The 27,626-nt window shown below is 39.9% G+C and overlaps 1 protein-coding gene across 1 annotated transcript in view; it reads right to left on the bottom strand.

Annotated features, from left to right (window-relative positions):
• gabrg1 (gamma-aminobutyric acid type A receptor subunit gamma1) overlaps positions 1 to 27,626 on the bottom strand; it is a gene marked incomplete at both ends in the record, with an annotated part of 58,446 nt that overhangs the window by 30,125 nt on the left and 695 nt on the right. The window contains 4 exons of the mRNA XM_080457679.1: positions 5,440 to 5,660; positions 8,070 to 8,137; positions 13,002 to 13,162; positions 26,345 to 26,361. Of these exons, the coding sequence (XP_080313805.1) occupies positions 5,440 to 5,660; positions 8,070 to 8,137; positions 13,002 to 13,162; positions 26,345 to 26,361 (467 nt within the window). The remainder of the gene's footprint in view (positions 1 to 5,439; positions 5,661 to 8,069; positions 8,138 to 13,001; positions 13,163 to 26,344; positions 26,362 to 27,626) is intronic.

Genomic DNA, 27,626 nt, shown 5'->3' with positions numbered 1-27,626 from the left:
CACACAAACAAATCTCAATGGGGAGCCACATTGTTTGTTTGTTTTAAAGGTAGTGTAAGTGATATTGTTCAAAACTGAAAGTAGTAATCATCACTATAGAGTGTTTGTTCAGTAACGGGGGTCTCCCCATCTCTCCAGCTCTTAAACAGAACATTTTCATTAATAGATCATTTATTAATTGATAAGCTGTGATTTTCCTGAGATCCTGAATTTACTATTACTAGTACAAGGCAAGCTATTAGTACCACCGAGATGGACAATGCTGCAACATTTTGTCGTGAAATGACTGGTGCTTAAATTTACCAAACAACACAACTTGTTAATTGATGTTACATCAGTCATTGTCAACTTCAAGATACTGTATTATCAGGCAAACACTGGAACAGGAGCACACAGCAATAGTGAGGAGCTGCAGACTACAGGAGATATACAAATCGTTGCTGTGGGGCAGACACCTCTTACCTCCGTATTTTAACTTTTTGTTTTTTTCATAAATGAATGCCTTACGTGATCATACTAGAGCGTCACACAAAAGTTTAAAAAATAAGCTCAAAACACGGTGCGAAGCGGCGCGTTTCGATGGGGGGGGTGATAGGAACTAGTTTTTACATTAACAACTTGAATCCTAGCATCCCTATTTTCAAGGGAACGACGCCTTGCAGCTTGCATATCGGATAAGAAAAGAAAGAGTAGACTAAGTACACGATTTCTAAGTATATTGAGGGTTTAAGTGGTTAACTATTAACCATTAACGTGAATCCAACACAACGCTACACAATGATAGTGCTGTCAAACAATTCTATGAAGCTATCTATGTATCTATATAAAAAAGTTTAATCTGCAGCACAAATGTATACAATATGTAGTGGGGGTCCCTGCTTCATCTCTCTCTCAGCTAAGGGGTCACTGTGGAAAGCAGTAGCAGTTGAAACATTTGTGGAGAATAACATGTTGAGCTGCTCAGACAGTTCATTGAATTAATTTAATTGAGTAAATTCTTAGCGATTGGTCGACAGTCGATTAATTATTAGCATCTCTATCCTGTATCCTGTATGTATGAGTTCTCTCTCCTGATTGGATAAAATTGTTATCCTCACCGGAAAATGTATTTTTCAGTTTACTAAAGAGAGACAGGAAGACCCCTAGCTGTTACTGAACATCAGAATATATTTAGCACTTATTTTAACAAAATAAATATCACTCACTGCAACTTTAACAACAACCTTTATATAAAACATGGTTTGATATAATATAGTGGCTGCTTAAAATAGCTAAGCCTGATTTAGTTGCATGCCTGTGTTGCACACTGAAAATAGCTCATCTACAAGCTCACCATGTGTTGTGGTGCGTCACTTTGTGAGCTTGCAGATCAGCTATTTTCAAGAATCAAGATTTAAAACTTTCATTGTCCAATAAATAGGGGCTCCCCAACAACAACATATAAAACATACACTCATGAAAGACACATAAACAACACTGTAAATCAACAATCGTAAAACAACAAAGTATAAATCAGACGTTACACGACAGAGCACTGACGCACACGTCAGAGCTACACAAACAACACAGTTCAGAGGAATCTAATCCACACGCGTGCCCTCCCTCAGTGTGTACATGTACTACCTCAGTGTGTACCTGCTCTACCTATAGAGGCGGACAGTAACAAAGTACATCTACTTGAGTAGGCCTACTGTCCTTAAAAGGATATTTCACTACTTTCAAACCTGTTTGGGGTCATTTTAATGTCTACTCAGGCTTTGGGCCTCAGACAGTTTGTAGCTGGATTCATTTAAATATTTGATATTCACTTTATCAGACACCCCTTTCTATACAAACCCATTGTAAATTCAAACTCCATTTTAACCATGATGGATTAATCGAAAACACACGTCACATTTTTTTAAATCACTTTTTTCTCTTATTTTTATTTATGTATTTATTTTCATTTTCCCCAAAAAATTATACAAAATGAATGAAATAAGTTATTGAAAAAACAGCCAACTCACGCGATAATTGTTTCCATAGGATGAGCGGGCCTTAAAGGTAGGGTAAGTGATATTATTTGGTATTTTTTTGTGTTTGTTAACACATTTACGGCCAATCCCGAGATATCTCGGGATATCAAATCCACCCGTTAACCGCCTAACCCGAGATATCTCGGGATAGGGTATTTTTGTGGTTTAATAAACGATCGCACTGTTCTCTGTACCATCCTTGATCATTTTCTCTTCCCATTCGCTTTCCGCTCATCCTATGTGAAAATATCCGTAAACCATTTCCTGTTTCCGGTTTTATCTTGAGTTAACTGGTTTTGCCCTGGTTTTGGCCAGACATCATAGTTTTCATATGGTATGAAAGACAAACGGAAAGCTCCGGTTATATTTTCTTTTCTCTGGACGACAAACAGTTATCCCCTTTGTGTTTACCAACGGTCTGACACGCAATCATAATATATATAAATGTTCTGTGGCCAGCGGGGGGAGGGGGGGGGGATACATGCAATATTGCCGGATATGGTGCCTGCAGCCTGGTTGCGATGGTGAAAACTAACTCAAGACAGCTCGCCTCAGAAAACGTAACCCTTTGGGAGCTGGTACATGGATCGTGTTTATTTACACACACGGTAAGACGACGGATCAAAATGGATATAACATTTCTGTGACCGGTTGAAATTTCGGCGTTCAACGTTCGGCGCGGTTCGGCGGTGCCTCTCGTGGCTCAAGGCCGCTTCAGATGCCTTAGAAGGACAATATCAGTCATCAGAACCAAGGACGGGTGTTTTCGATGAAGCCATCATCTTTAAAATGAATATCAAATATCAAAATACTGAATCAAGACGTTCAAATTACCCCAAACATGTTTGAAAGTGAAATATCCCTTAAAGTATACTTTTTTTTGTTTGTTTTACTTATGTCTTTTACTCCATTACATTTCAAAGACAAATATTGCAGTTCTAACTGAACTACATTTTTAGGAAGGGATAATGTACATTATCCACTTAACACATTGACTGGCAGGAATGAATGAATTAATTCATCATCCTTGCCAGCATTTTTACCTTATTTTGAAGATCCACAGAGACCCACGGAAAGCCACGATGTGAACACGGATGTAAACAAAGCTGTCTGGGGGGAGGGGGAGGGGGAGGTTCTCGTCTATCCAACATTTTTACCGCTATCGTCCATACTGTTGGAATCGTTGAATATGGCTCGTTTTCATCAGCTCATCCGAGCTAGATGTGTTTGGGTGTCAATGGAGTAAATTTTTTTGGGGGGTGGCCTCATTTCTGCTTCTATGATTCTCTCACAGTCAAGAGATCATTAATAGGTTGCCCAAGAGCGCCCTCTACCGTAATCACTGAAAATATGATTTGTTTTTGAAAGGATGCATATATGCGTTCTTCGCAGGCAAGTGTTGGATTTAAAAGGACGCATATATGCGCTCTTGGCAGCAGTGTTAATTTCGTCGACTAAGATTAAGACTAAAAGACTAAGGTTTTTGATATTTAGTCGACTAGACTAAGACTAAGACTAAACATTTTCAGAAGACTAAAGTAGGACTAAAACTAAATGGTGTGTTATTCAAAAGACTAAGACTAAATCAAAATTTGCTGCAGTGTAATTGTTTTTGACTAAGACTAAAAGACTAAAAGACTAAGGTTTTTGATATTTAGTCGACTAGACTAAGACTAAACATTTTCAGAAGACTAAAGTAGGACTAAAACTAAATGGTGTGTTATCCAAAAGACTAAGACTAAGACTAAATCAAATCAAATTTGCTGTCAAAATTAACACTGCTTGGCAGGCAATGTGTCAAAGGGCAAGACCACTTTGGTAGAGGTTTGGGTTGTGTAGTTACCTTGCCATGATGTAACTCCTAAGGTGGACATTAAAAATAATTGCTCCATTGATAACAAATTGATAATTCAAAATATGCTCTCAAAGTCACTCTTTCAGCGCTTTAACAAACGTAAACAAAGTTGATTCAGACAACATAGAACATCACCAAACCCAGTACTGTTTTTTTTAAATATACAAATGTTAACTTCCTGTTGATTTTGCCTTTTTTATTTGGAAGAAAACCCAGACCGGATACGGATCTTCAAATAGTAAAATCAACAGGAAGTTACATTTTTTATATATAAAAAAAACAGTACTGGGTTTGGTGATGTTCTATAGTGTCTGAATCAACTTTTTTTGTGTTTGTTTATGTGCTAAAAGAGCATATTTTGAATTATAAATTTGTAATCAATGGAACAATTATGTTTGATTTCTTGTTTCTTGTAGGAGTAAATCATGACAAGGTAACTACACAACCCAAACCTCTACCAAAGTGGTCTTGCCCTTTAAAACCTATTTCAAACATAGTGAAAATAACAGATCTACAAGTTATTTGCACTATTATTGAGATATATCAATATATATATCAATATATATCAATATATCAATATATATATATATATATATATATATATATATATATATATATATATATATATATATCAATATATATATATATATATATATATATATATATATATATATATATATATATATATATCAATATATCAATATATATATATATATATATATATATATATATATATATATATGGGGGGGGGGGGCTCTGCCTTACTTCCTTTACAGGTGTTACCAATTACACTAACTAGAGGTTTTGAGGTTCTAGTCCCAACCTCCCAACCTCACGACTCACCTGCTGTCAAATGGAAAGCCTTTCTTGAGGTCAAAAGAGGTCAAACTTCCTGTATCTGGTTGCTATGGCAACCTGCCAGAGCAGGCTGAGGGTCTGATAGGCAAATCAGAAAATCAATCAAGCCGAGAGTCTGATCACTGATCGAGGTGGGGTAAGATGCCTAAATAATAGCCAGAGCTCTGATCAACAGTCTGTGACGGGTCTTGGAGGCATGTGGAGTGATCCTGTGCTTGTGAATCCCGGACGAACTTCGGAGCTTTTGTCAATTATAGGAAGAAAAAAATAGGAATAGGAATTATAGTAGTAGGATGATGAAGGCTCTGTTCCATTTTGTGTAGCACAGTGGTTCTCAAAACTTTTTTATTTCAACAACCCCCATAACTCTGAGAGTGTACAAATGAAACCAAATGAACCTGTAGTTCCATGTGTACACTCTCACAGTTACACACCTGTAAGGAACCCCCTCAAGGAACCATGAGGGTCCCTAGACCACACTTTGAGACCCAATGGTGTCATAGAGTGTTCCCAGTGAGCCAACATGCACAATATCAGCACCCTGACTCTGTTTGACCAGAATGGAACAGAGCCTTAATTATTATAATTGACCTGTGAAGGAAGTAAGGAAGGGGGCCAATTTATTTCCAATATAGCTGCCATACATAGAGCATATTGGTAACGACTACATTCGGGAGAAAAAGGAATAGAAAGCATGTTACATGACGTTACCTGAGTGTGTACATGACTCTGCCGTTGCTCCACAGCCTCAGCAGGCGGTTGGGGGTGGTGATCCAGTGGGCGTCAGACTTGCGTGAGTTTCTGAAGAAGGTGTCGGGGATCCAGATCTTTCCCACCATGTTGCTGTTGAGCATGAGCAGCTTCATGCTGCTGTTGAACTTCAGCCGGCTGTCGTACCACGTCTGAGCAAAGAAGATGTCGATGGTGTACTCCTTCAAAAGCAGAGTGTACAAACAAAATGTGTCGAGCAGACAAAACAAAACAAAATCAATCAATCAATCAATCAATCAATCAATCAATCAATCAATCAATCAATCAATCAATTAATCAATTAATCAATCAATCAATCAATCATCCAAATACTTCAGTTTGAAAATATTCCTCACACTCTTGAAACCAAACTGAGTTTCCCCATTTTCCCAAACTGGGAGTTTTTCAATTGTATTTCTGCAGTTCAGTAAGCGTTCTATAAACTGATGCGTGCGTTAGTGCGTGCATGCGTGCGTGCATGTGTGCACGCTAATCTCTCTCACACTGCTGGACCTAAATGTCTTGTGTACAATGCCAGGAGGCCACACAAGTACCTGCACACTTTATTTATTTACTTTTCACATAATGATATATATCATTTTTAAATATAACATGGATGCGCGTTCCTGTTAGGGAACGTGCCTCCATATTAAACACGCGTGCGCGTTCCCGACCAGGAACGCACCTCCATGTTAAATTCTATGTTTAGAAAAAGGTACGAAATTCTGTGTGACTTTTGGAAATGTATGAATTAAAAAAAAAATCTCTCTTTTTGTTATTTATGTCACCTGTGTCCTGTTATATAGTTGCCCCCTCAGTTGGATCTTAACCATACATGACCGAGTCCAGGAGCTAGAGTGGAGGAGGTGGTCATAGACGGGGCTATACGACCATGGCAGCATTACGTTTTATTCACGCCCACACTCCTCTCTGCTGCCATGTTTAGTGACATTACTTTTACAGTCCAACTCTGCAGTCCTCACTGCGCACAATCTGTTCAATAATTGTACTTTTACTTGCACCAAGGTTACTATAGTTCTGCATATGGTATTAGATTATTATTATTGTATATTTTTGTATTTTTTTTTTGTGTTAATTATAATATGGGGTAGTCAGTGGTAAGATTAAAAAAAAGCTCATAAAAATTGTGAATATGGCCAATCTATAAACTCACTTAAAAGAAAAACCTGTGGAATACGTCCAAACTAGTCTCAAATGTCAGCAGTCAACAGATACTGATGAGACAATCAGAAAAACTCGTCTATACCCGGGGATGTGCGCAGTGCGCAACCATATTATTGCAGACTTTGGGATTATGCACTTTGTATGTGTAGTTTAACTTTTGGAGAGGAGCGCTGCTCATTTGATCCTGCTGGCTGCCAGCGACAACCCGGTCATTTACGACCTGTCGTTGCATCGTTAACACAACCATGAGAAGTCCATACGTTGTTTGAGCTAAGCTATGTGTGCTAATATGACGTTCATTCTAACGTTGCGCGTGTCATTAAACACGTTGTGCAACAGTGCAATGGACATAGGAGATATGTCCAAAGCGCCCTTCGGCTCAAAATGCGCAAAGTGGGTAATGCGGTATGGTGGAATGGATTACGGACTGTCTCTCTGGTAGACCGCAGTATGTGAGATTGCAGGGATGCCAGTCTGATGTATAATAAGCAGTGTTGGGGGTAACGGCGGTACAACTACCGCCGTTACTGTAACGGAATACTTTTTTGGGTAACGGAGCAACCTAACGCGTTAGTTTAACAATTGGAGTACTTAGTTACTAGTTACGTTTTCAAATAAGTAATCTGTTAGTTTTTAAAAAGATGTCCCTCATTTTGTTGGCACAGATATAAAAAAGAAAGCCCCGAGTCATATTTCCTCCTGATTTTGCCAACACGGAATACACGTACTGAAGAAAGGTGTGTGTGTGTGTGTGTGTGTGTGTGTGTGTGTGTGCGTGCGTGCATGCATTTTACAAACGGAGACAAGCTGAGTCGGTCACATGTCCAAGGATTTGTCAGTGATGTCACATCATCGACGAATCCGTGGTATCTTTATGCCGTGCTTGACCCATGACCTTGTGATCCCAATGCGAGAGCTTTTTTTTGTATCTACTCAAGCTTTTGTGAGCACCCCAGACAGTTTTTAAGGGGGGCCGTGTTTTTTCAATTACGTTTTTCATTTATTTAATTATTTCATTTAATTTAATTATTTTCATTTTCCAAAACAATGCAATTTTTTAAAAACACGCCCCCCTCACATTAGAAGGCCAATGTCAATCAACAGAACCAAGGATGGGTGTTTTCAATGAAATGGAGTTTGAAGTTACAATGGGTTTGTATAGGAAGGGGGCGTGAATGATGAAATTAATCTAAAAACTGAATCAAGCAACTTAAAAACTGTCTGGGTGCTCTCAACAGCCAGAGAAGACCTTAAAATGACCCCAAACATGCTTGAAAGTGAAATATAGGTTCGGTTAGTTATCCTTTTTTTTTGTAAAGCCTTTTATTTCAGTTAGCTAAAATGTTTTGTCAATTCTAGTTTTAGTTATTTTGTTAATTTTGTAACTATAATAACGCTGGTCTCACCATGTTAATGGGGTCTACAGGTCCAATGCTGTTGACATATACCGCTGTCTCGATCACCGTGGGCCGCACTGAAACACAGAAATAATCCTATTGTTTTACTGCAGTAAAAGTAGCAATACCACAATGTAGAAATACTTGAAAATACTATAAATATTGAACACATGACAAGTATTAACAAGAGCTTTTACCTGAATAATAACTAACTACATTGGATCCATTGGAACACAGGTTTTTATTATTTTAGTTTTCCATTTCTGAAAAAGGAACCGTTTTGGACATACAAGCAGCGGTGGACAAAGTATACAAAGTAAATACTCAAAGTAAATATAAGTAAGTATTCAAATGTACACATTACAAAGTGCATTTTCTTGTTAATGGCAATGCATTGCTGTATTGACATTGTGAAAATGAAAATAAAAACTGTAGGCAAATAAATTAAGAAATTGTGAAAATAGAAGATCTACAAGTTCACAATGTGTCACATCTTGAGCTTGTATATCAGCTATTATTGTAACTTTGAGTCCAAAGAGTCAAAAGTGCAACAACAAAAATGTAGTGGAGTGAAAGTCATGCATGAGCTTGCAAAAAAAAAAAGAACTAGAGAAGTGCGCTCCTCGGAGCGCAGATCCTCTCCAGGCCAGGTTGCCTACCCAGGGCCCGCAAACTTTGGAAGGCAGTCATAGCCAATTGGAATGGAAGCTTCAAAATCTGACTGATAAATCTTGATCACATGGCTGCAGAGATAATATCTATCGATTTGAGTGGGGTTTGGACAGAATTTGTAGGATTTGCCATGATCCAAGGAATCCAGAAAATGGTGGGCTGTGGACAGTTCAAAAACCCACCTAACTGTGACATCATCGATGGGGAATCAAAGCAAATAGAAAAACTTCAGCCTTTTTATTCCTGGGAAGTTAGAATTCTTTATTACACAGCTTGGTTGAATGTGTGATTCTGATTGGTCAATCACTGAATTCAGCCGCGTGTTATTTCTGATTGGTCAATCACTAAATTCAGCTGTGTATTATTTCTGGATAATGACCGATGAGCTCAATAACAGACCGCTGTCTGATCAAAGACTCAGAGCACCTGCTGTGCTGCTTGATTTTGTGGCGTATCCAACATGACAGCCATGTAAACAAACACACAATGTCATTTACAGCTAAACATTGCTCTCAAGAATGTTTTTGAAAACATTTGAAGCGATAAATAGACAATGCAGTAACCAAAAATGTACACTTCCTTGTCCACCCAGCGCAACACTTATGGAATACTTTCATTACCGTAAGCATTAACCCTTGCATAATGGAAGATATTATTCTCGCATTAATACAAATCCTTTTTTTTACGTAATTTTTGGGGCTTTTCTGCCTTTATTTATAGTGGAAAGTGGAGATGGACAGGAAACAGGGAGAGAGAGATGGGGTGAGACTTGCAGTAAAGATCCCGGGGAACGGGACTCGAACCCACAATACACTGTAAGGCTACATAAGAGCCTAGGTGCCCAGACCGCTAGGCCATCGGTCCAGGCCACATTAATACAAATCTAAATGGAGAAATTGAAATTGTGAAAAAAAAGGGTGGGGAAAAGCCCTACGATGATGTCACTGGTAGGCGGGTTTCTGAAGTGTCCACAGCCCTCCTAGCACTCGACGGCGAGTAGATGTTTTTTTTTACCATTTTATCATGATTATTAGTGAGGACCAATTATATGAAGATAGGCTGAAAATGGGTGAAGTGCTCCTTTAAGTACAGTACTTGAGTAAATTGTCTCTGTCGGGTGGAAACATTACATTACATTACATTACAGTCATTTAGCAGACGCTTTTATCCAAAGCGACTTACAATAAGTGCATTCAACATAGGTAGGGAACGAAACTACTAATCACCAGAAGCATTAAGTGCATTCTCTTCTAAAACAAGCAACCAAGAGTATACCTAGCGCTAACGTAAAAGTGCAATATATCAGCTACCTAATTTCATAAACAGATGAGACAAAATAGGAAAATCAAACGAGCAAGAGCTAAAACAAATAAGTGTATAGAATAAACAAGATCCAATAAAACAATAAAACAAGAGTTTGTACAACTAGTTAAGAACAAGTAGGAAGAGAAAGAGGAAGGGTAGTGTTTCCTGAAGAGGTGGGTTTTCAGCCTGCGGCGAAAGATGGGCAGTGACTTTGCTGTCCTGACATCAGTGGGGAGTTCATTCCACCACTGTGGGGCCAGAACAGAAACAAGTCGTGACCGTGTAGATCGGCCAGAAGGACCCTTGAGCGACGAGGCAATCAGTCGTCCCGAGGTGGCCGACCGAAGTGGTCGGGCAGGGTGTAAGCATCGACCATAGCCCGGAGGTAAGAAGGAGCTGTTCCTTTCACTGCCCTATAGGCTAGCACCAGGGTTTTAAACTGGATGCGAGCCGCTACGGGGAGCCAGTGTAGAGAACGGAGAAGGATAGTTGTGTGGGAGAACTTGGGGCGGTTGAACACCAGACGAGCCGCAGCTTTCTGAACAAGCTCCAGAAGTCTGATGGCAGATGCCGGAGCACCAGCAAGGAGGGAGTTGCAGTAGTCCAGGCGGGAAATGACAATAGCCTGGATAATAATAATAATAATAAACTTTATTTATATAGCACCTTTTTAAACAGTGTTACAAAGTGCTTAACAACATAAAATCAAACAGTGAATCAAGGATCATAGATAATTACAACAGTAAAAATAACATATAACAGTATCAGTGAATATAGATGCGCCAAATTTCTGCTGTTTAGGAGGTTAAGAAAGCCTTTCTATAAAAATGAGTCTTTAATTTCGATTTAAAAATGGTGATGGAACTAGCAACCCTGAGGTCCAATGGGAGGCTGTTCCAGAGTGTAGGGGCCCTAACGGCAAAGGCCCGATCACCCTTGGTCACCAGCCTAGACGTGGGAAAATCTAGTAGGGCTGCATCGGAAGACCTTAGACGGCGGACAGGCACATGAGGTTTTAGGAGGTCAGTTAAATATTGTGGTGCCAGGCCATTAAGAGCTTTAAAAGTTAACAATAAAATCTTAAAATCTATTCTAAAAGTTACTGGCAGCCAGTGTAGTGCAGCCAGTACCAGGGTTATATGTTCGGATCTTCTAGTCCCAGAAATGAGTCTGGCGGCGGCATTCTGTACTAACTGCAGGCGATGTATGGATCCTTTGGTGAGAGTGGAATATAGGGCGTTACAGTAATCCAGGCGTGATGAAATAAGGGCATTAATGACTTTGTATAGGTTAGGGGTGGAAAGGACAGGGCGGATTCTATGAATGTTCCTTATGTGGAAGAAACAGGTGCGCACCTGGGCTGCCTTCTCCGAATCCTCCTGATGTTGTAGAGGAGGAATCTGCAGGACCGTGTCACCGATGCGACGTTTGCCGAGAACTACAGTTGATCGTCCCGGGTCACACCCAGATTCTTCGCAGTCCGAGTTGACGTCACCACAGCATTATCAATGGTGATGGCCATGTCTCGATGAGAGGATCAGCTGGGTGTCATCGGCATAGCAGTGGTAGGTAAAGTCATGGGAGTGGATGACAGCACCAAGAGATGTAGTGTAGAGAGAGAAAAGAAGAGGACCCAGAACCGAGCCTTGGGGAACCCCAGTAGTGAGCCTGTGTGGTTCTGACACAGACCCTCTCAGCATCACCTGGTTGGAGCGACCCGTCAGGTAGGATGCAAACAGGGAGAGTGCAGAGCCTGAGACACCCATCCCCTCAAGGGTGGAGAGGAGGATCTGATGGTTCACTGTGTCGAACGGTGCAGACAGGTCCAGGAGTATCAGGACGGAGGAGAGAGAGTTCGCTCTAGCGGCATGGAGCGACTCCGTCACTGCCAGGAGGGCAGTCTCGGTCGAGTGACCCACTTTGAACCCGGACTGGTGGGAGTCCAGGAGGTTGTTCTGGTGGAGGTATTAGGACAGTTGTTTGAAGACAGCACGTTCAAGAGTTTTAGATAGGAAGGATAGAAGGGAAACCGGTCTGTAGTTATGGATCTCAGAGGGGTCAAGTGTTGGTTTCTTCAGGAGGGGGGTGACTCTGGCAGTCTTGAAAGCAGAGGGAAAGTAACCAGACGTCAGAGAGTGTTAATAAGGTGGGTCAAGAAGGGAAGAAGTTCAGGTGCAGTGGACTGCAGCAGAGTGGATGGGACCGGGTCCAGGGAGCATGAGGTGGGGCGACTAGAGGTAACAAAAGCCGGGGGAGGAGGGAAGGAGGATCGGATATCGTTCACCTTCTTGTCAAAGAAGTTGGCGAAATCATCAGGGAGGAGGGACGAGGAGGGAGGAGGGGGTGGTGGTTGCAGGAGAGAGGAGAAAGTTTCAAAGAGTTTTTTAGGGTTGGAAGCAGAAGCCTGAATTGTAGTGCAGAAGAAAGCAGCTTTAGCAGCTGAAAAAGTAGAAAGGGGAGATTGGAAGGTAAGAAGGTCCTCTGGGAAGTTGCCATTTCTCCATTTGCGCTAGGCCGCTCTCAGGCTCCGTCTCTCAGTTCGCACTGAGTCCGACAACCAGGGGGCAGGTGGAGTTTGGGGTGCAGGCCTGGTGGTGAGGAGACAGAGAAGGTCGAGAGAAGAGGATAGAGAAACCTAATTATGTCCAAAACTGTTACTTTTCAGGATTCAAAATAGCAAAAATGGCATATCTACAAGCTCAAAACGTGACACTTTGCGCCGCGTTTAGATCTGCTATTTTTTATACTTTTGTGTGACACTCTAATATGATCAAGTAGGGCGTTAATTTACAGGGGAAAAAACACAAAAAGCTATTCAAAAATAGCAGATATACCAGCTCACATCTGCTTGTATCTGATATTTTTGGACATTTTTGAAAAATCTGTGAGAACTACTGATTTAGAAGGCATTTCTAGAATCGGCGTTGGGTGTTAATGCGTTAAAATATGTACTTAGTTACTTGCCTCCTATGTCCGGTCGCAGCTTGTTGTCGTAGCCTTGCAGCAGTTTGTTCAGGATCAGAGTGACATCGCTCTCATAGACTTTAGGTGATAGAACCCAGGTCTTATTAATGGGAACGTCTTCATAGTCCTCCTCATCCTGTTTACTGGGCTCGATGGCTGCACTGTGGACACACACACACACACACACACACACACACACAGAAGCACACGCCAACACGTGTTACATAGTCATGGCTTAAACATTCTAGGAACTATGTTTTACTGAATTGTGCAGTTAGACCTCTTAACCATTAATAATAATAATAATAATAATAGTAATAATAATAATAATATCTGAGTTAAGATTGTTTTTGGCGGGCGGGGTTAAAATCGGACCTAATGACACAACACAGTCAAGTTCAATACAAATCATACCAATATTGTTGTGCATAATCTACCAGGCATACAAAGTTGTGTAGATATATTGCCACAATGAACCAAATGTTCAAACCTTGGCAGATATAGTCACTTGTTGATATTCTCAATAGCTTTAATGAATTCTTTGACCCCAAAAACATATTTTGACACCATGATTGACCTTCTAAGTGGCTTGGAAGCTGAGATATTGGCACTTATCGATATTACATGGTGGCCATCTTTGAGATCCAAGATTGCCACCATCTTGGTGACGTGGCTCCCCTTCCAAAATGAAACTTATCGTGATGGAGAGCATGTAGAAAAAAATGTGCGTCTAAAATACACGTTTTGGCCAGAAAATAAAATATTCCACCGGATGGGGAAAAAAAAGTGTTACTCCATTGCGCCCCTACAGATCTGGTCAATGGAATGTTTTACCCGATGAGGTGCGTCTTTTCCTCGGACGCACGGTAGGAAGTTGTAGCCTAATATTACTCTCCTCTTATCAAAAAATGAACCTAAATTAAAGTCATAACCCTTAACTAATATAGTTGGTTTCACTATTTAGTTTAGCCTGTTATTATAGCATTTGTATGTGTGCATGTGGGTGTTTATTATCGTACATCTATACATTATTGTATATGATTATATATTATATAAAATATTCAAATATATTTTAATATTAAAAATAATAAAGAATTCGAATAGGATTATAGAGAAAAAAAATAGAGGAAAACTGACAGCCCTAATGTCTGAAGAGTGCAAACTGACTGTGGAAAGTAGACGGACTAAGTAATCAAATTTGACAGATGTGGGGAATTTGTCAAATCAAGTTTAGGATGAGGTCACCATCGCAATCAATTGGCTGATTTGGGCCACGGCCAGAGCCTTTTCTTGTGGTTCTGGACAACCGCCTATCCGACCGACTTGATGCCGGGCACACTCCCTCATGTCGTCTACGACGTGTATGACGAATTTGAAGTAGGTCTCGAGATACGTGGATTACAGACATACGTACAGAGATGCGTTGCATTCATTTTAAGATGAGCAAATTAATCACCAAAACTGGAAACGGCTATACTTTTGCTTTTCGCACCATTAAACACTTCTGCATCCTCAATAGTGTGCTCACTAAGTTGAGGACCTTTAACCCCTTACGTAGATGGTTATGCTCTACAAACACATCCCAGCGCATCTTCATATATCCTACAATGCATGTATGTACACAATAATTGCTCTTCACTGCATTAGAAGGAGTGCAGCAACCACTGCTATCTCTGTAACTGACATCTTGCTTCTATCGATTGTCTACTTCCTCATGATGATTGAGATGAAAGCCGAACGCACAGCAAAGGAAACAAAGTACATCCAGTTGATATGATAGTGGGAAATGGAAGCACAGGTCCTCAAACTATTTCCGGGTTTCCATGCTCTGACTCGGAGTGACTCAACCTCATACACTGCAGGATATATGAATAAGACATGCTAGGATATGTTTGTAGAGCATAACCACCTCTTTAAAGGGTGTGGTGAAAGTCCTGAACTTAGTGACCACACCATTCAGAATGCAGTGTTTTTTTTGGGCAAATCGGTGCGAAGACAACATCAATGAAATGTGGTCATGCAAATTATGCCAATGAAGAAAATATTTATGACATGATGAAATACTGGACTTGAAAACTAAGACTTCAAATATTTAAGATCATCTTTCTAAGTTTAAGTCTAAGAAAGACAAGTAGCAATTTTCAGTATTTTACATAGTTATTACATAATCTATGCTAATAAGGAAAGATGTCACGTCACCATGGTAATACATTTATTTTGGATGTCACAAACATCGACTTAGACTCTTAGATCATCTTTGATCATGATCCTAGGTGGTCTAGAACCTGAGATACTGGTAAATTAAGAGTAGGTGGCGGACATTTTTGAAAATGTCTGCCATGGTTACCACGGGACAAATCTGCAATGGCCCTATAGCCAAAAATGGTTCTTAGGGCACGCTCTAACAGTGTCAAATTACATGCTCTTATCGTAAAGTGCAAGATGTTTGGACTATAAGTCAAAGACAATGTGACGTATAGGCCAATTAGCTTTGGCCTAAGTCACATTGTCTTGTGACTTAGGCAAAAGAAATGGTCAGGTTTACAATTGCCTTAGTCAAAACACACATTTTTATTTAATCATCTTATGTTAAATAACCGACATACAGCATTATTTGTATGTCAATAGTCATATATTGTTATAAACCTTTTGGGTGAGATGATTAAGAAATATCATATAGTTTGTTTTAGTTCAGTTTGTTTTCTGAAAAACAAAAAAATATACATAGGCCATTATTTTAGCAAGATGACCTTTTAATACTTGTTACCCACACATACCGTACACTTAAAGGGATATTTCACTTAAAAAAACTACTACACAGGCTTTTGGGAGCACCCCGGGCAGTTTTTCAGTCGCTTGATTCAGTATTTAGATATTTGATATTCATTTTATCAGACACGCCCCCTTCCTATACAAACCCATTATAACTTCAAATTCCATTTTAACCATGTTAGATTAATCGGAAACACCCGTTCTTGCTTCTGGTGACTGATATTGTCCTTCTAATACGTGAGGAGACCATGTTTTTTCATTTATTTTTAATATTTTTTGGGGAAAACAAAACAAAATGTATAGAATAAGAAAAATCAATAAAATAAAGGAAAAAAGCAATCGAAAAAACACGGCCCCCTCACGTATTAGGAGGGCAGGATGAGTCACCAGAACCAAGGACGGGTGTTTTTGATGAATCTAACATGTTATAATGGGATTTTATAGGAAGGGGGCGTGCCTGATAACATGAATATCAAATATCTAAATACTGAATCAAGCAACTTAAAAACTGTCTGGGGGCTTACAAAAGCCTAAGTAGACGATGAAATGAAAATTTATAATTAAATAAATAAATACATATTTTTAAAGTGAAATATCCCTTTAACCACTTTCAGAAGTGCATATTGGGAAAACAACAAGCAAGCTTCAACAGACACTCGCTCCGGGGATATGTCATTAGAATGCCTATCAAATGCCTATCAAGTATAGTATCAAACCTCAAATAAAAATATTTACGTACCCAACATTTGTCATCACATATAAGACATATATGTCAAACGATCTATTGCTTGGTTGCATATTATAGATATGATGCAAATGCAACGAATGCTATTTATTTTCAGTTGACGCATTAAGAGCTGAATTATTAGTTCCCTCAGCTTGTTTTCCGTTTCTGCAAGTGTGGCCACAATTTCACATATTGGACTTTCATGCCAACTCCAATGTTGCACTATTAATTTATAATATTGACCACATCTTATGAACGCTGTCTTACCATCTGATGAGGATACAGTATGGATGAAATCTAGCCATCAGTCCATTTCCGATGTAGGACGGTGGGGATATGTTGGGGATATTGATCTCAGTAATCAATAAAGCTTTGATAAAAAACATATTGGATATCAGCGGATTCCAGCATCATATTTTTACCTCGGCAAAGGTGAGCAAGCAATTGTTCAGTACAAAGAACAATGGAAACAATTGGCAGAACGACTACATTAGGGAGAAAAAGGGGTAAAAAAAAGCCCCAAAAAAAGAAATAAAAAAGAAAGGGCTTATTTAATGTCCTTTTTATTAGCCTTTGGTCGTGAGGTTAAACATTGTAAACTTCTTATTCTCATTACACACATGAGAGTAGGCTATTATTTTATTAAGGGATTTGCTTGCCAAAATACACTGATCTACAAGTTGTAAAGGCGGTGCATCGAGACAGGTGTGTTGGGGGGTTTGGGTACCACACAATGTCATTTACATTTACAACTAAATATTGCGCTCAAGATTTTTTTTTTAAACATTTGAAGCGAGAAATAGACAATGCAGTAACTAAAAATGTATTCTATTTGATCAACACTTCCTTGTTTTCCGAGGCGACCGTGTCCACCCAGCGCAACACTTATGGGATACTTTCATTTCCGTAAGCAAGGAAATACTTTGTTTTGTTGTTACTTTTGGGTCAATTTATTAATTCATGTATTAAGTAGCCGTGTAATAAATGAGAGAAACGTGAGCAATAAAACTGTTCAGGGTGATTATGGCACCTCCGCTACGTGTCGGTCCTTAATCACCCTGTCGGGTTTTATTTCTCAACAATGACCGGCTGGCCGTCAATTATCCCTTGCGTATAACTGTGTGTATAACAGAGGGTCACAGCAAGGTTCACTGTGAGTGAAGGTGTGTCTAATAGTAGTGCTCAGCAGCCCTATAATCATAGGCGGCGGGTGAGCCTGACAATTGGGAAGGCTAGGAGATCTGGCTTGAGGCTCGGGGGTTCACCCACTTTCTTTTTGGTTTTTGGTTACTTTATTTCGGTTTTAGGGTAGGGATATGTTATTTAATTCTTATTTTTGCCTGCTTTTACTGATTTATTATTAAAGAAATTACTAAATAATGCTGCGCACATATATTATATATAATTTGCACAATTCCCAGAATTTCCCAGCATAACATTTGGGAAGGCTTAGCCTACCCTAGCCTTCATTACCCGCCACCTATGCCTATAATTACAAAGGTCACACAAAACTACCAGTGCAACACTAAACGATTCACTGCTGATTACAAATAACCAGTGGTGGACAAAGTATATACTGTTCAATACTGAAGTAAATACTCTAGTATTCAAATGTATGTTTTAAAAAAAAATCATATTCTTCAATTATGCCGGGAAAATATATTTTAAAAGATCGAAGTGTTGACTATTAAACCATGTAATGGGCCAACTCCCACAGTTTTATTTAAGTCTTTATTCAACTCCATAAGATGCCATATCTGAAGGAGTTGGCATCTGACGGAGTCTGACGGAATGAACAAAATGTTTTTTTTCATTCCACAGCACAGTCGTAGTGAGTTAATTGACTATTTATTTATTCAAAGTTGCTTAGGTTCTATTAGGTAACTAATAGAATCACACTTTTTTTTATTTTAGTTTTTAGGATTTAGAAGGACTGGCGAAGTTGACATGTTATGGTTGGGACACACCAGATAGTAATATTATTTAGTGCATTTATCAAAAAATGAAATCTTATCAGAGCTTTCGCAGATTTCCCGCCTTTTTTTAAACCGGGAAGTGAGACAGGGGACCTTGCTTAGAATGTAGCTAAAACCTGTTTATGCCTGATTAAATTGTGTTTTTGTCGAAATCTGATGGAGTTGACAACTTTAAAGGGCAAAAGCTTCTACAAAAAAATACATTAAAAAAAATGAAGTTGATATACATTGTACATTCTTTCACGTTATCATGGTTAGTTTTTTTTAATGCTTACAACAAAAATAAATACAAATATAGCTGCAAGCAGCGATAAGCGGGGCCAGGGAATAGAGAGAGAGAGAGAGAGAGAGAGAGAGAGAGAGAGAGAGAGAGAGAGAGAGAGAGAGAGAGAGAGAGAGAGAGATAAAGAGAGAGAGACTAATGAGGAGTGAGTGAGGGCAGGTGATTATGGATTGAGAGGGAATGACAGCAGGTGAGGTGGGTAGATCCAATCCATGGGAATAGGCCAGGTGGACTGTTGCTGTTGCTCACTTTCTAAAAGAACATAATTATGAGAAAGAGAGAGAGAGAGAGAGAGAGAGAGAGAGAGAGAGAGAGAGAGAGGGAATAGATTGAAGAGAGAGAGAGACGGAACAGATTGAAGAGAGAGAGAGATAAACGGAATAGATTGAAGAGAAAGAGAGAAACGGAATAGATTGAAGAGAAAGAGAGAGAGAGAAACGGAATAGATTGAAGAGAAAGAGAGAGAGAGAGAAACGGAATAGATTGAAGAGAAAGAGAGAGAGAGAGAGAGAGAATCGGAATAGATTGAAGAGAGAGAGAGAGAGAGAGAGAGAGAGAGAGAGAGAGAGAGAGAGAGAGAGAGAGAGAGAGAGAGAGAGAGAGAGAGAGAGAAAAGGAATAGATTGAAGAGAAAGAGAGAGAGAGAGAAACTGAATAGATTGAAGAGAAAGAGAGAGAGAGACTTGGAAAAGGAATAGATTGAAGAGAGAGAAAGACATGGAAACGGAATAGATTGAAGAGAGAGAGAGCGAGAGAGACATGGAAAGAGAATAGATTGAAGAGAGAGAGAGAGACATGGAAACAATAGATTGAAGAGAGAGAAAGATGGAAGCAGAATGGATTGATTGGACGTGTCAACCTATTGCCATTAACAGGAATCGAACCCTCAACCTTAGGATTGACAGGCTGCAACACCACCTATAGTGCTATAGCTTTGACAAGGCTGAGGTTGTCTGTTGAAGATAAAACTGAACCAGTGAAAGCAGCCGATCTACAAGCTCAGAAACACGTTGCTATCTGAAAAGTTTTGAGATTGTAGATCGGCTATTTTCAGAATGAAGTATGTCATACATTGCAAAAACAGACCTTCTCAGATAAGCATTTCATGTTATCTTTATCAATTGCATATGTATTCATTAATACAGTCTTGTAGTTTGCAATGCACTTTAAATGAAGTCTCCACCAAGTGAGGCTTGAACCGGCAACCTTGATGTTGTGAAACATTCACTTAAGCGGGAAGCCATTGGACCAACAGACCTGATACAGTGAAAACGTTGGTCAGACAGATTATACCATTTCACGCAAATAACTGAAAAATCCTGGGTTTAAGTGTTTTTCAAACTGCTCAAAATTGCGAACAATCTAAGGGCGGAGAGAGAGACATGGAAACGGAATAGATTGAAGAGAGAGAGACATGGAAACAATAGATTGAAGAGAGAGAAGGATGGAAGCAGAATGGATTGATTGGACGTGTCAACCTATTGCCATTAACAGGAATCGAACCCTCAACCTTCGGATTGACGGGCTGCAACATTACCTATAGTGCTATAGCTTTGACCAGGCTGAGGTTGTCTGTTGAAGATAAAAGTGAACCAGTGAAAGCAGCCGATCTACAAACTCAGAAACACGTTGCTATCTGAAAAGTTTTGAGATTGTAGATCGGCTATTTTCAGAATGAAGTATGTCATACATTGCAAAAACATACCCTCTCAAATAAGTATTTCAGGTTATGTTTAACAATTGCACATGTATTAATTGACACAATCATGTTGTGTGCAATGCAACTTTAATGAAGTCCGCATCAAGTGAGGCTTGAACTGGCAACCTTCAGGTTGTGAGGCACACGTTTAAGGGAGAAGCCATTGGACCAACAGACAAGAACCTGTGAAAAAGGAGATCACACAGATGATACAGTTTCACGCAAATAGCTGAAAATCCTGGGTTTAAGTGTTTTTCAAACTGCTCAAAATTGCGGACAATCTAAGGGGGGAGCTTACTGGTCAACGTGATACATGTGTTCCTCATGAGTCAAGGCACATGTGTAAGCAGGTTTAATGGCTGTCGGCCAAACGAGGCATGACTTTTGCCTGTTTAAAGTTTGCACTTTCAAAAAATCGCTATAGCGCCCCCCTTTGACCAATTGGAGTAAGATTGGTTTCAGTAATATTTGGAATGACCCTCAACATTAACGCAAAGTTTCAAAGAAATGTGAGTCTGCATGTATGTGTTAGGGGCAGATGAATAATTGTCATAAAACTGCAATATTCATTGGCTCATTAAAGCTTCATATTTTCACTTATGGAAAATCTTTTGCATCAGTTTGTCGGCATAGGTCCAAAGTTCATGTGTAAAACGTTTCGTGCAGATTACTCAAAAATCCCAGGAGGAGATAGGTTTTAACTGTTTTTCATATAATTCAAAATGGTGGGAGATCTAAAGGTCAGAGGTCAAAAGTCAGAGGGTTAAAGTTGTTCATCATGAGTAGACGCATGTGTGTATTGAAGTTTTATGGCTGTAGGTCAAACAGGGCATGAGTTGTACCTGTTCAAAGTTGGCATTTTCAATTGAGTGCTATAGCGCCACCTTTTGACGAAAGATTGTGAGATTTATTTCTTGATAGTTTTTCATGACCATCTACCATATGGCCGAGTTTCGTAAAAAGCTACAGCACGGTTCAGCCAGAACTGCGAAAAGTGGCAGAAACAGAATACGTACAATAATAAGACAGGTCCAGAGCTGAGCTCTGGCCCCGTAAAAATGTGAATCCTTCTGGCAGAGTGCAAGTTTAGATAAAACATTAAAAAAAAGGAAACCAGACCAAAACATTGTATGAATCTTATGTAATTCATACATATATATAAATCCTTTAAGAATATATTTTCCCCCAAACTATTTATTTTTAATTAGTGTGTTAATAAATAGCGAGAGAGAGCGAGAGAGAGAAAGAGAGAGAGAGAGAGAGAGAGAGAGAGAGAGAGAGAGAGAAAGAGAGAGAGAGAAAGAGAGAGAGAGCGCTTGCAAAGCAGAGGATTTGAAATGTGTCTGATTTGCGGTGAAAATTAATGAAATATATATATATATATATATATATATATATATATACATATTGATATATTGATATGTTTGCACAATTTTGAATAGCGAATATATGAATGGATAAAGTGGTTAAAATGATTGTGATGCTGTATTAAATACTTGTTGCTGGGGACCCCCTGAAACCCCCCCAAGGACCCCTGCAGGTCCGCGGACCCCGTGTTGAAGACCCATGGTCTAAGTGGTTAATGTAAGCTTAGAGGTCTGTACTGTACAGAATGAGCTGTGTGCCTCTCCAGTTACACTGAGAATAGATGTGACTGAAGCAAGCATAGAAGAAGTACTCTGTAAAAGTCCTGTATTCAATATTGACTTAAAAGTACAAAAGTATTGACACAGTGCCATACAGTACCAAAAGCAAAAGTACTCATTATGCAGAATGTCCTATTTTAGAATTATTATTTATAATTGTTTTCTACAGCAGTAGTGTTTAACATTTCAAATGGCCATAACTCAGCGACCATTGCTCTGATCAGTACAATGTTGGACATTGGACTGGATTTGAAGGCTGCCTGAAAATCTAGTAATCAAAATCTACAAAGTAAGCTGTCAAATCATTGTAGTGGCGTATTAAGCATTATGATATTTACCTTGAGATGAAGTGGAGGAGAAAAGTATTGGAAAATGGACATACTGAAGTAAAGTAAAACTAAGAATTGTACTTAAGTACAGTACTTGAGTAAATGCACCTAGTTACTTTCCACCACTAGTCATACAGTATATATGACAATTGCTGTGAAACTGTCAACATTCATTCCCTACTTTTACATACAAGCGTGATGCGCAAAAGATGGAAAAGTAGCAGATCTGCAAGCTCACAAAGTGCAGATCTCCTCTGCTTTTGATATCCCCCCTCTGCTCATTATTTTTTACGTCCGGTTGATGTTTTATCCCAGCTTCTTTCTTCCTTTCTTTCTTTCTCTTTCTGTCTGTCTGTAAGTTTGATATTTATGTTTTGATTATATCACTATTTCACTATTTAATTAAAACAATTATCTTAACCACATTAAACCTGGTATGTGACGACATTTTCAGAATTTGTCATAAGTTGTCAAGCTCATCAGGACATGCTGTGATCGTCAGTTTCCATATATATATATATATATATATATATATATATATATATATATATATATATATATACATATTTATATTTATATAGTAATAATAACGCAGCAGTGACAATATGTATTGCAAGGTTGCCAAAACGAAAGATTAGTGTAACCTAGTTGAATTGCCCAAGGTTGCCACCTGACTTCAGTGACATTGCCTACAAGGATGCTTCTCAATGTCCAGGGGTCGTTGAGGGGGTTGCAGGGGGTCCCCAGCCAAAATGACTTAAATATGAAAATACAGAATATAGTATCACAATCCGTTTAACCACTTTAACCCTTAATAGCCTACCATATGTCGGCTATTTAAAAATAGCAGATCTACAAGCTCTCAATGTGTTGCCATGCAAAGCGTTGTGAGCTTGTAGATTTTTTTTGTTGGAAAAAACAAAAATGTGGAATATTTTTGAACAACACAAATCTCGTATGGGGGGTCCCTGGCACATATTACTTTCAGATGGGGGGTCCGTGGACAAATGCATATCCTATTAATCTTGGGGGTCCTTGACATTGAAAAGGTTTCAGAACCACTGGCCCACAAGATGCATTAATCATGATCTCTTATTACAGATTCCCCATTGCTATTCAGGCGACACTAAGGACACCAAGGTGCTATGAAATGCGTGTGTTGTGTTACGGCAGTGTGCGTGTGTTGTGTCACGGCAGTGTGCGTGTGTTGTGTCACGGCAGTGTGCGAGGCACTGGCCGTGGAGCACAAAGCGACTCGTTTGAGCAAACAAAAGACCCGCAAACATCTGCAATCTGCAACAATCGTTGTCATTCACAACGTGTGTGTGTGTGTGTGTGTGTGTGTGTGTGTGTGTGTGTGTGTGTGTGTGTGTGTGTGTGTGTGTGTGTGTGTGTGGCTGTTTGCGGGCAGGAAGAGGATGGGGTCATTCATTCCCCTCTATAAAGCCCCATATGGATGTTGGGGGGGGAAAAAACACTCACCACAGTCCGATCACACAGCAGAGCAGCCAGGGATTCACCGCGATGTTTCGTGGTTTTCCTACCATCCTAATCCTCCTCCTCATCCTGGTCACCTTCATCTGCAAAAAGCCACGCACGGTGGTTGTGTGCGAGAGTGTGTGTGTGTGTGGAGGGCGGGGGGAATGCGCGACGCCTCGACACGCAGCTTGGTGGATGAGGAGTGGTTGATGAGGAGGACAACGATCCACAGAGTGAAGGTGCTGCTGATGTGTGGAAGCGTTGCAGTTTGCTGCCCCCCCCCACACTGTGGAAATGCGCAGCGTTCATTAAAAACCAGTGGTTCTCAAACGTTTTTTATCGTGCCGCGGACCCCCAAATTGATATGTATTTATATGTATCCACTGGCCGCGGACCCCTACCTGAAAATATGTTGTGCCAGGGACTCCCAGAAGCAATGATTTGTTAAAAAATATTTTTTAAAAAAAGATTAAAAAAAACACACATTTTCACGATTTCTTAAAAATAGCAAATCTACAAGCTCATATCGCGGCAAGTATAAAATATGGATAAAGGGGTTAAAATGATCGTGACGCTTTATTAACTAATTTAGCTGGGGACCCCCTGGTATCCCCCCAAGGACCCGTGATCTTTACACTCTCTGAGTTACAGCTTGAATACCCCAATGGAAACAAGCCATAGTGCTTTTTGGGGTTATCCTTTTAGCATCCTTTGTATAAAACTGTATACTGCACTTTTTTTTAACTGTATAAAGTATTCAATCAATCAATTAAATAAACACTGAGGATGTTTACTGTGAGTATATCACACACACACACACACACACACACACACACACACACACACACACACACACACACACACACACACACACATACGTATGTGCATTTAAAAAAAAAAGCATTATTATAATTATTAACAAGTGAAATTGGAAGTAATGGCACAAATAAATGAGCAGACAAAACTGAAACACAATACAATTTATGTTTACAAATGGGTACTCTTTCCTGATTGGACATTTTTAACTCAAATCTTTGATTTTGGAGGTTCCTGGCACAAAACATTTTCGGACAGCGGTTCTCAGCCAGATACATATCAATTTGGGGGTCCTTGACATGAAAAAGTTTGAGAACCACTGTACTAGAAACCCCCACCCCTGCTCCTCTGACTATAACACTGAGATTGTAGAGATGGAACCAGAGTTAGACATGCATAAATAAAGACAGGATTTTAACAGTGTGAATGAGTCACACCGGACATGCAGCGCTGCTGGCAAATGGGAAATAAATACACCTTTAACACTAATGTGAAGAGGCGTTTGGCTATTTCCCCAGAGGAGGGAGACACTGGGGTTCAAGTGGATATTATGAAGGCTCAGAATAATCTGCAAATCTTAAAATTGTCACTTTACCCGTTCTACCATATATATATATTTTTTTTAAAGCAACATTTTAACTCAAATCTTTGCTTCTGGAGGTCCCTGGCGCAAAACCTTTAGTTTTCAGATTGGGGTCCGTGGCCAGATACATATCAGTTTGAGGGTCCTTGACATGAAAATGTTAGAGAACCACTGCTTTTCACGTTGTGTGCCGTAGGTTCTCTGTCACCTGCATGGTGGCTGCTGTCACATACAGTGTGTCCATGTGGCGTTAGGCTGTTGTCTGCTGTCCCTTTCTTTAAACGTCTTCATGTCGGAGGAACAGCCTCCAGGCTCCACATGTCACTGTGATGTCATCAGTGTGTGCCGGGAGGGGGGGGGCTTCATAGCGCGCCACCGTGACGTCATCAGTGTTCGCCAGAGGGTCTTCGCAGCATGCCCACGCCATGGTTTCACATTGTCAACCATTCTCATCAAATGCGTGCAGGTTTGGAGACACACAGTGTGGCTCGCTTTATATGTTCATTCATTTTTGGCCAAATTAAAGGTAGGGTAAGTGATATAGTTGTTGTTTAAATAAGTGTACATTGCTCTTATAGTACTCAGCCGCGTAGGCTGGAATCTAATGTTGACTGGGCAACACCGGCCGATAGGTCTATTGAGAAGGAACCATTGTAACGTTAATGCAAGAAAGAGAAACGTGAATAAAATACAATATGCAAGTATAATCAATGTATGTTTTTTTATTCTCAAAAGTGTAATTACAACAGCAAAGTTAACAAATCATACACACTGCTGTGCAAACATATACCAGCCTAGTCTGCTACAGCACAATACAACGGGGCTTGCACTTGAAAATGTCTGTAGGAGCCAATATGGGTGTTTTTGGTTTATTTGATTTATATTCCTTATTTGGTGGTGTCATTGCACTGCCAAGCCACAAGGGAGCATATGGCGCATTGGTGATGGTTCACGTCACCTACTCATTGATATAATGAACACACGTGTGTGACTCTCTGTGTGTTTGGACCCGAAGAGAAGCAACAGTTCTTACCGCACGTTATAGCGCACCTTTAGGAATTTAGGAAACAAACATAGAAACAAAAGGATTTAGGAAATACACACACAAGGGTGACTTTACTTTGGGGTGTTATTATTATTATCAATACAAGTGAAGTGCTGCTGGAAGGAGCCAAGCTGGAGTGGGCGAGGCGAGCGCGTCAAGAAACAAACTTTTGGTGAGTCCAAACGCCACCGTGACCGAACTGAAGGCGGTATTGGGCCAAATTTAGTTCTATCACTACAATGTCAATAACCTCATCCTGGTCCAAACGGTTAGTTAAATCTCTCTCAAACGCCAGGAGACATAGACTATTTAGACGAGAGGTTGTCAAATTTGAAAACAAAGGTGACTTGCTGTGGTTGGCTACAACAGAAGAGGGTGAGGGGCTGCAAATGTTGTTATGTTGATTTTTTCTTTTTTTCCCTGGCGAATCTTGCCTAGGAGTTTGAGCACCTAGACTGGGCAGGATCTTTACTGACCGGGCAGCTGCCCCACTTGCCCTCATGACGCCACTACTCATTGCTGTAGAATGTTTGTTCAGTAACAGGACTCTGCCTGTCTCTCCAGCTCTTTAGTGAACATAAAATGCATTTTCAGGTCGGGATACCTATCTAATCAGGAGAGAGAACTCGCACAGGATACATATTAAACACGTGCCATTTCCACCCCCCACGCCAAACCCAAATCTCCTTCAGAAATATCAAAAACATCACCCAAGACACAATGGGCCGGATTCACTAAGCAATTTACGCCCATATTTTGATCGTACCGGCATTTACAACAATTCCTACATTAGTAGTCAGATTCACTAATGTTTTATTGTCTGTGATTTTAGCGTCAGGTCCGCTCTTTCTCAAGTCAGCTCCGAGGCTGACTTACCAGGGATGCAAGCTTGCGTATGTCATTAAAATTATTTATTCTATATGCAAAATCAATTTCAACAGTGCCAACATCTCTCCTCTGCAAACTTTTTATCAGTAAGTGAAGCAGTGGATTCCCTGACCAGAATCTTGGATCTCCACGCCCCAATAAAAACAAAAACTGTCACTTTTTCATGCACAGCCCCCTGGTACACCTGTGAGCTAGAGCGGCGTCTCAAAGCCACAGGACTCACTGTGCACTAACTGGCCTACAAAGACCACCAGAAGGCCTACTCTAAAGCCCTAGAGATGCACAAGCACAGTTCTACTCCAACATCATCAACAATAGCCCTGGCAACTCCAAGCAGTTATTTCCCACCATCAATCAGTTCCTCAAACCACAACCCTCCACA

The sequence above is a fragment of the Gymnoscopelus braueri genome (assembly GCF_963280865.1).
Source record: "Gymnoscopelus braueri genome assembly, contig: SCAFFOLD_233, whole genome shotgun sequence".
Taxonomy (NCBI): Eukaryota; Metazoa; Chordata; class Actinopteri; order Myctophiformes; family Myctophidae; genus Gymnoscopelus; species Gymnoscopelus braueri.
Note: the sequence above shows the minus strand (reverse complement) of the source record. Positions and strands in the feature narration are given on the sequence as shown.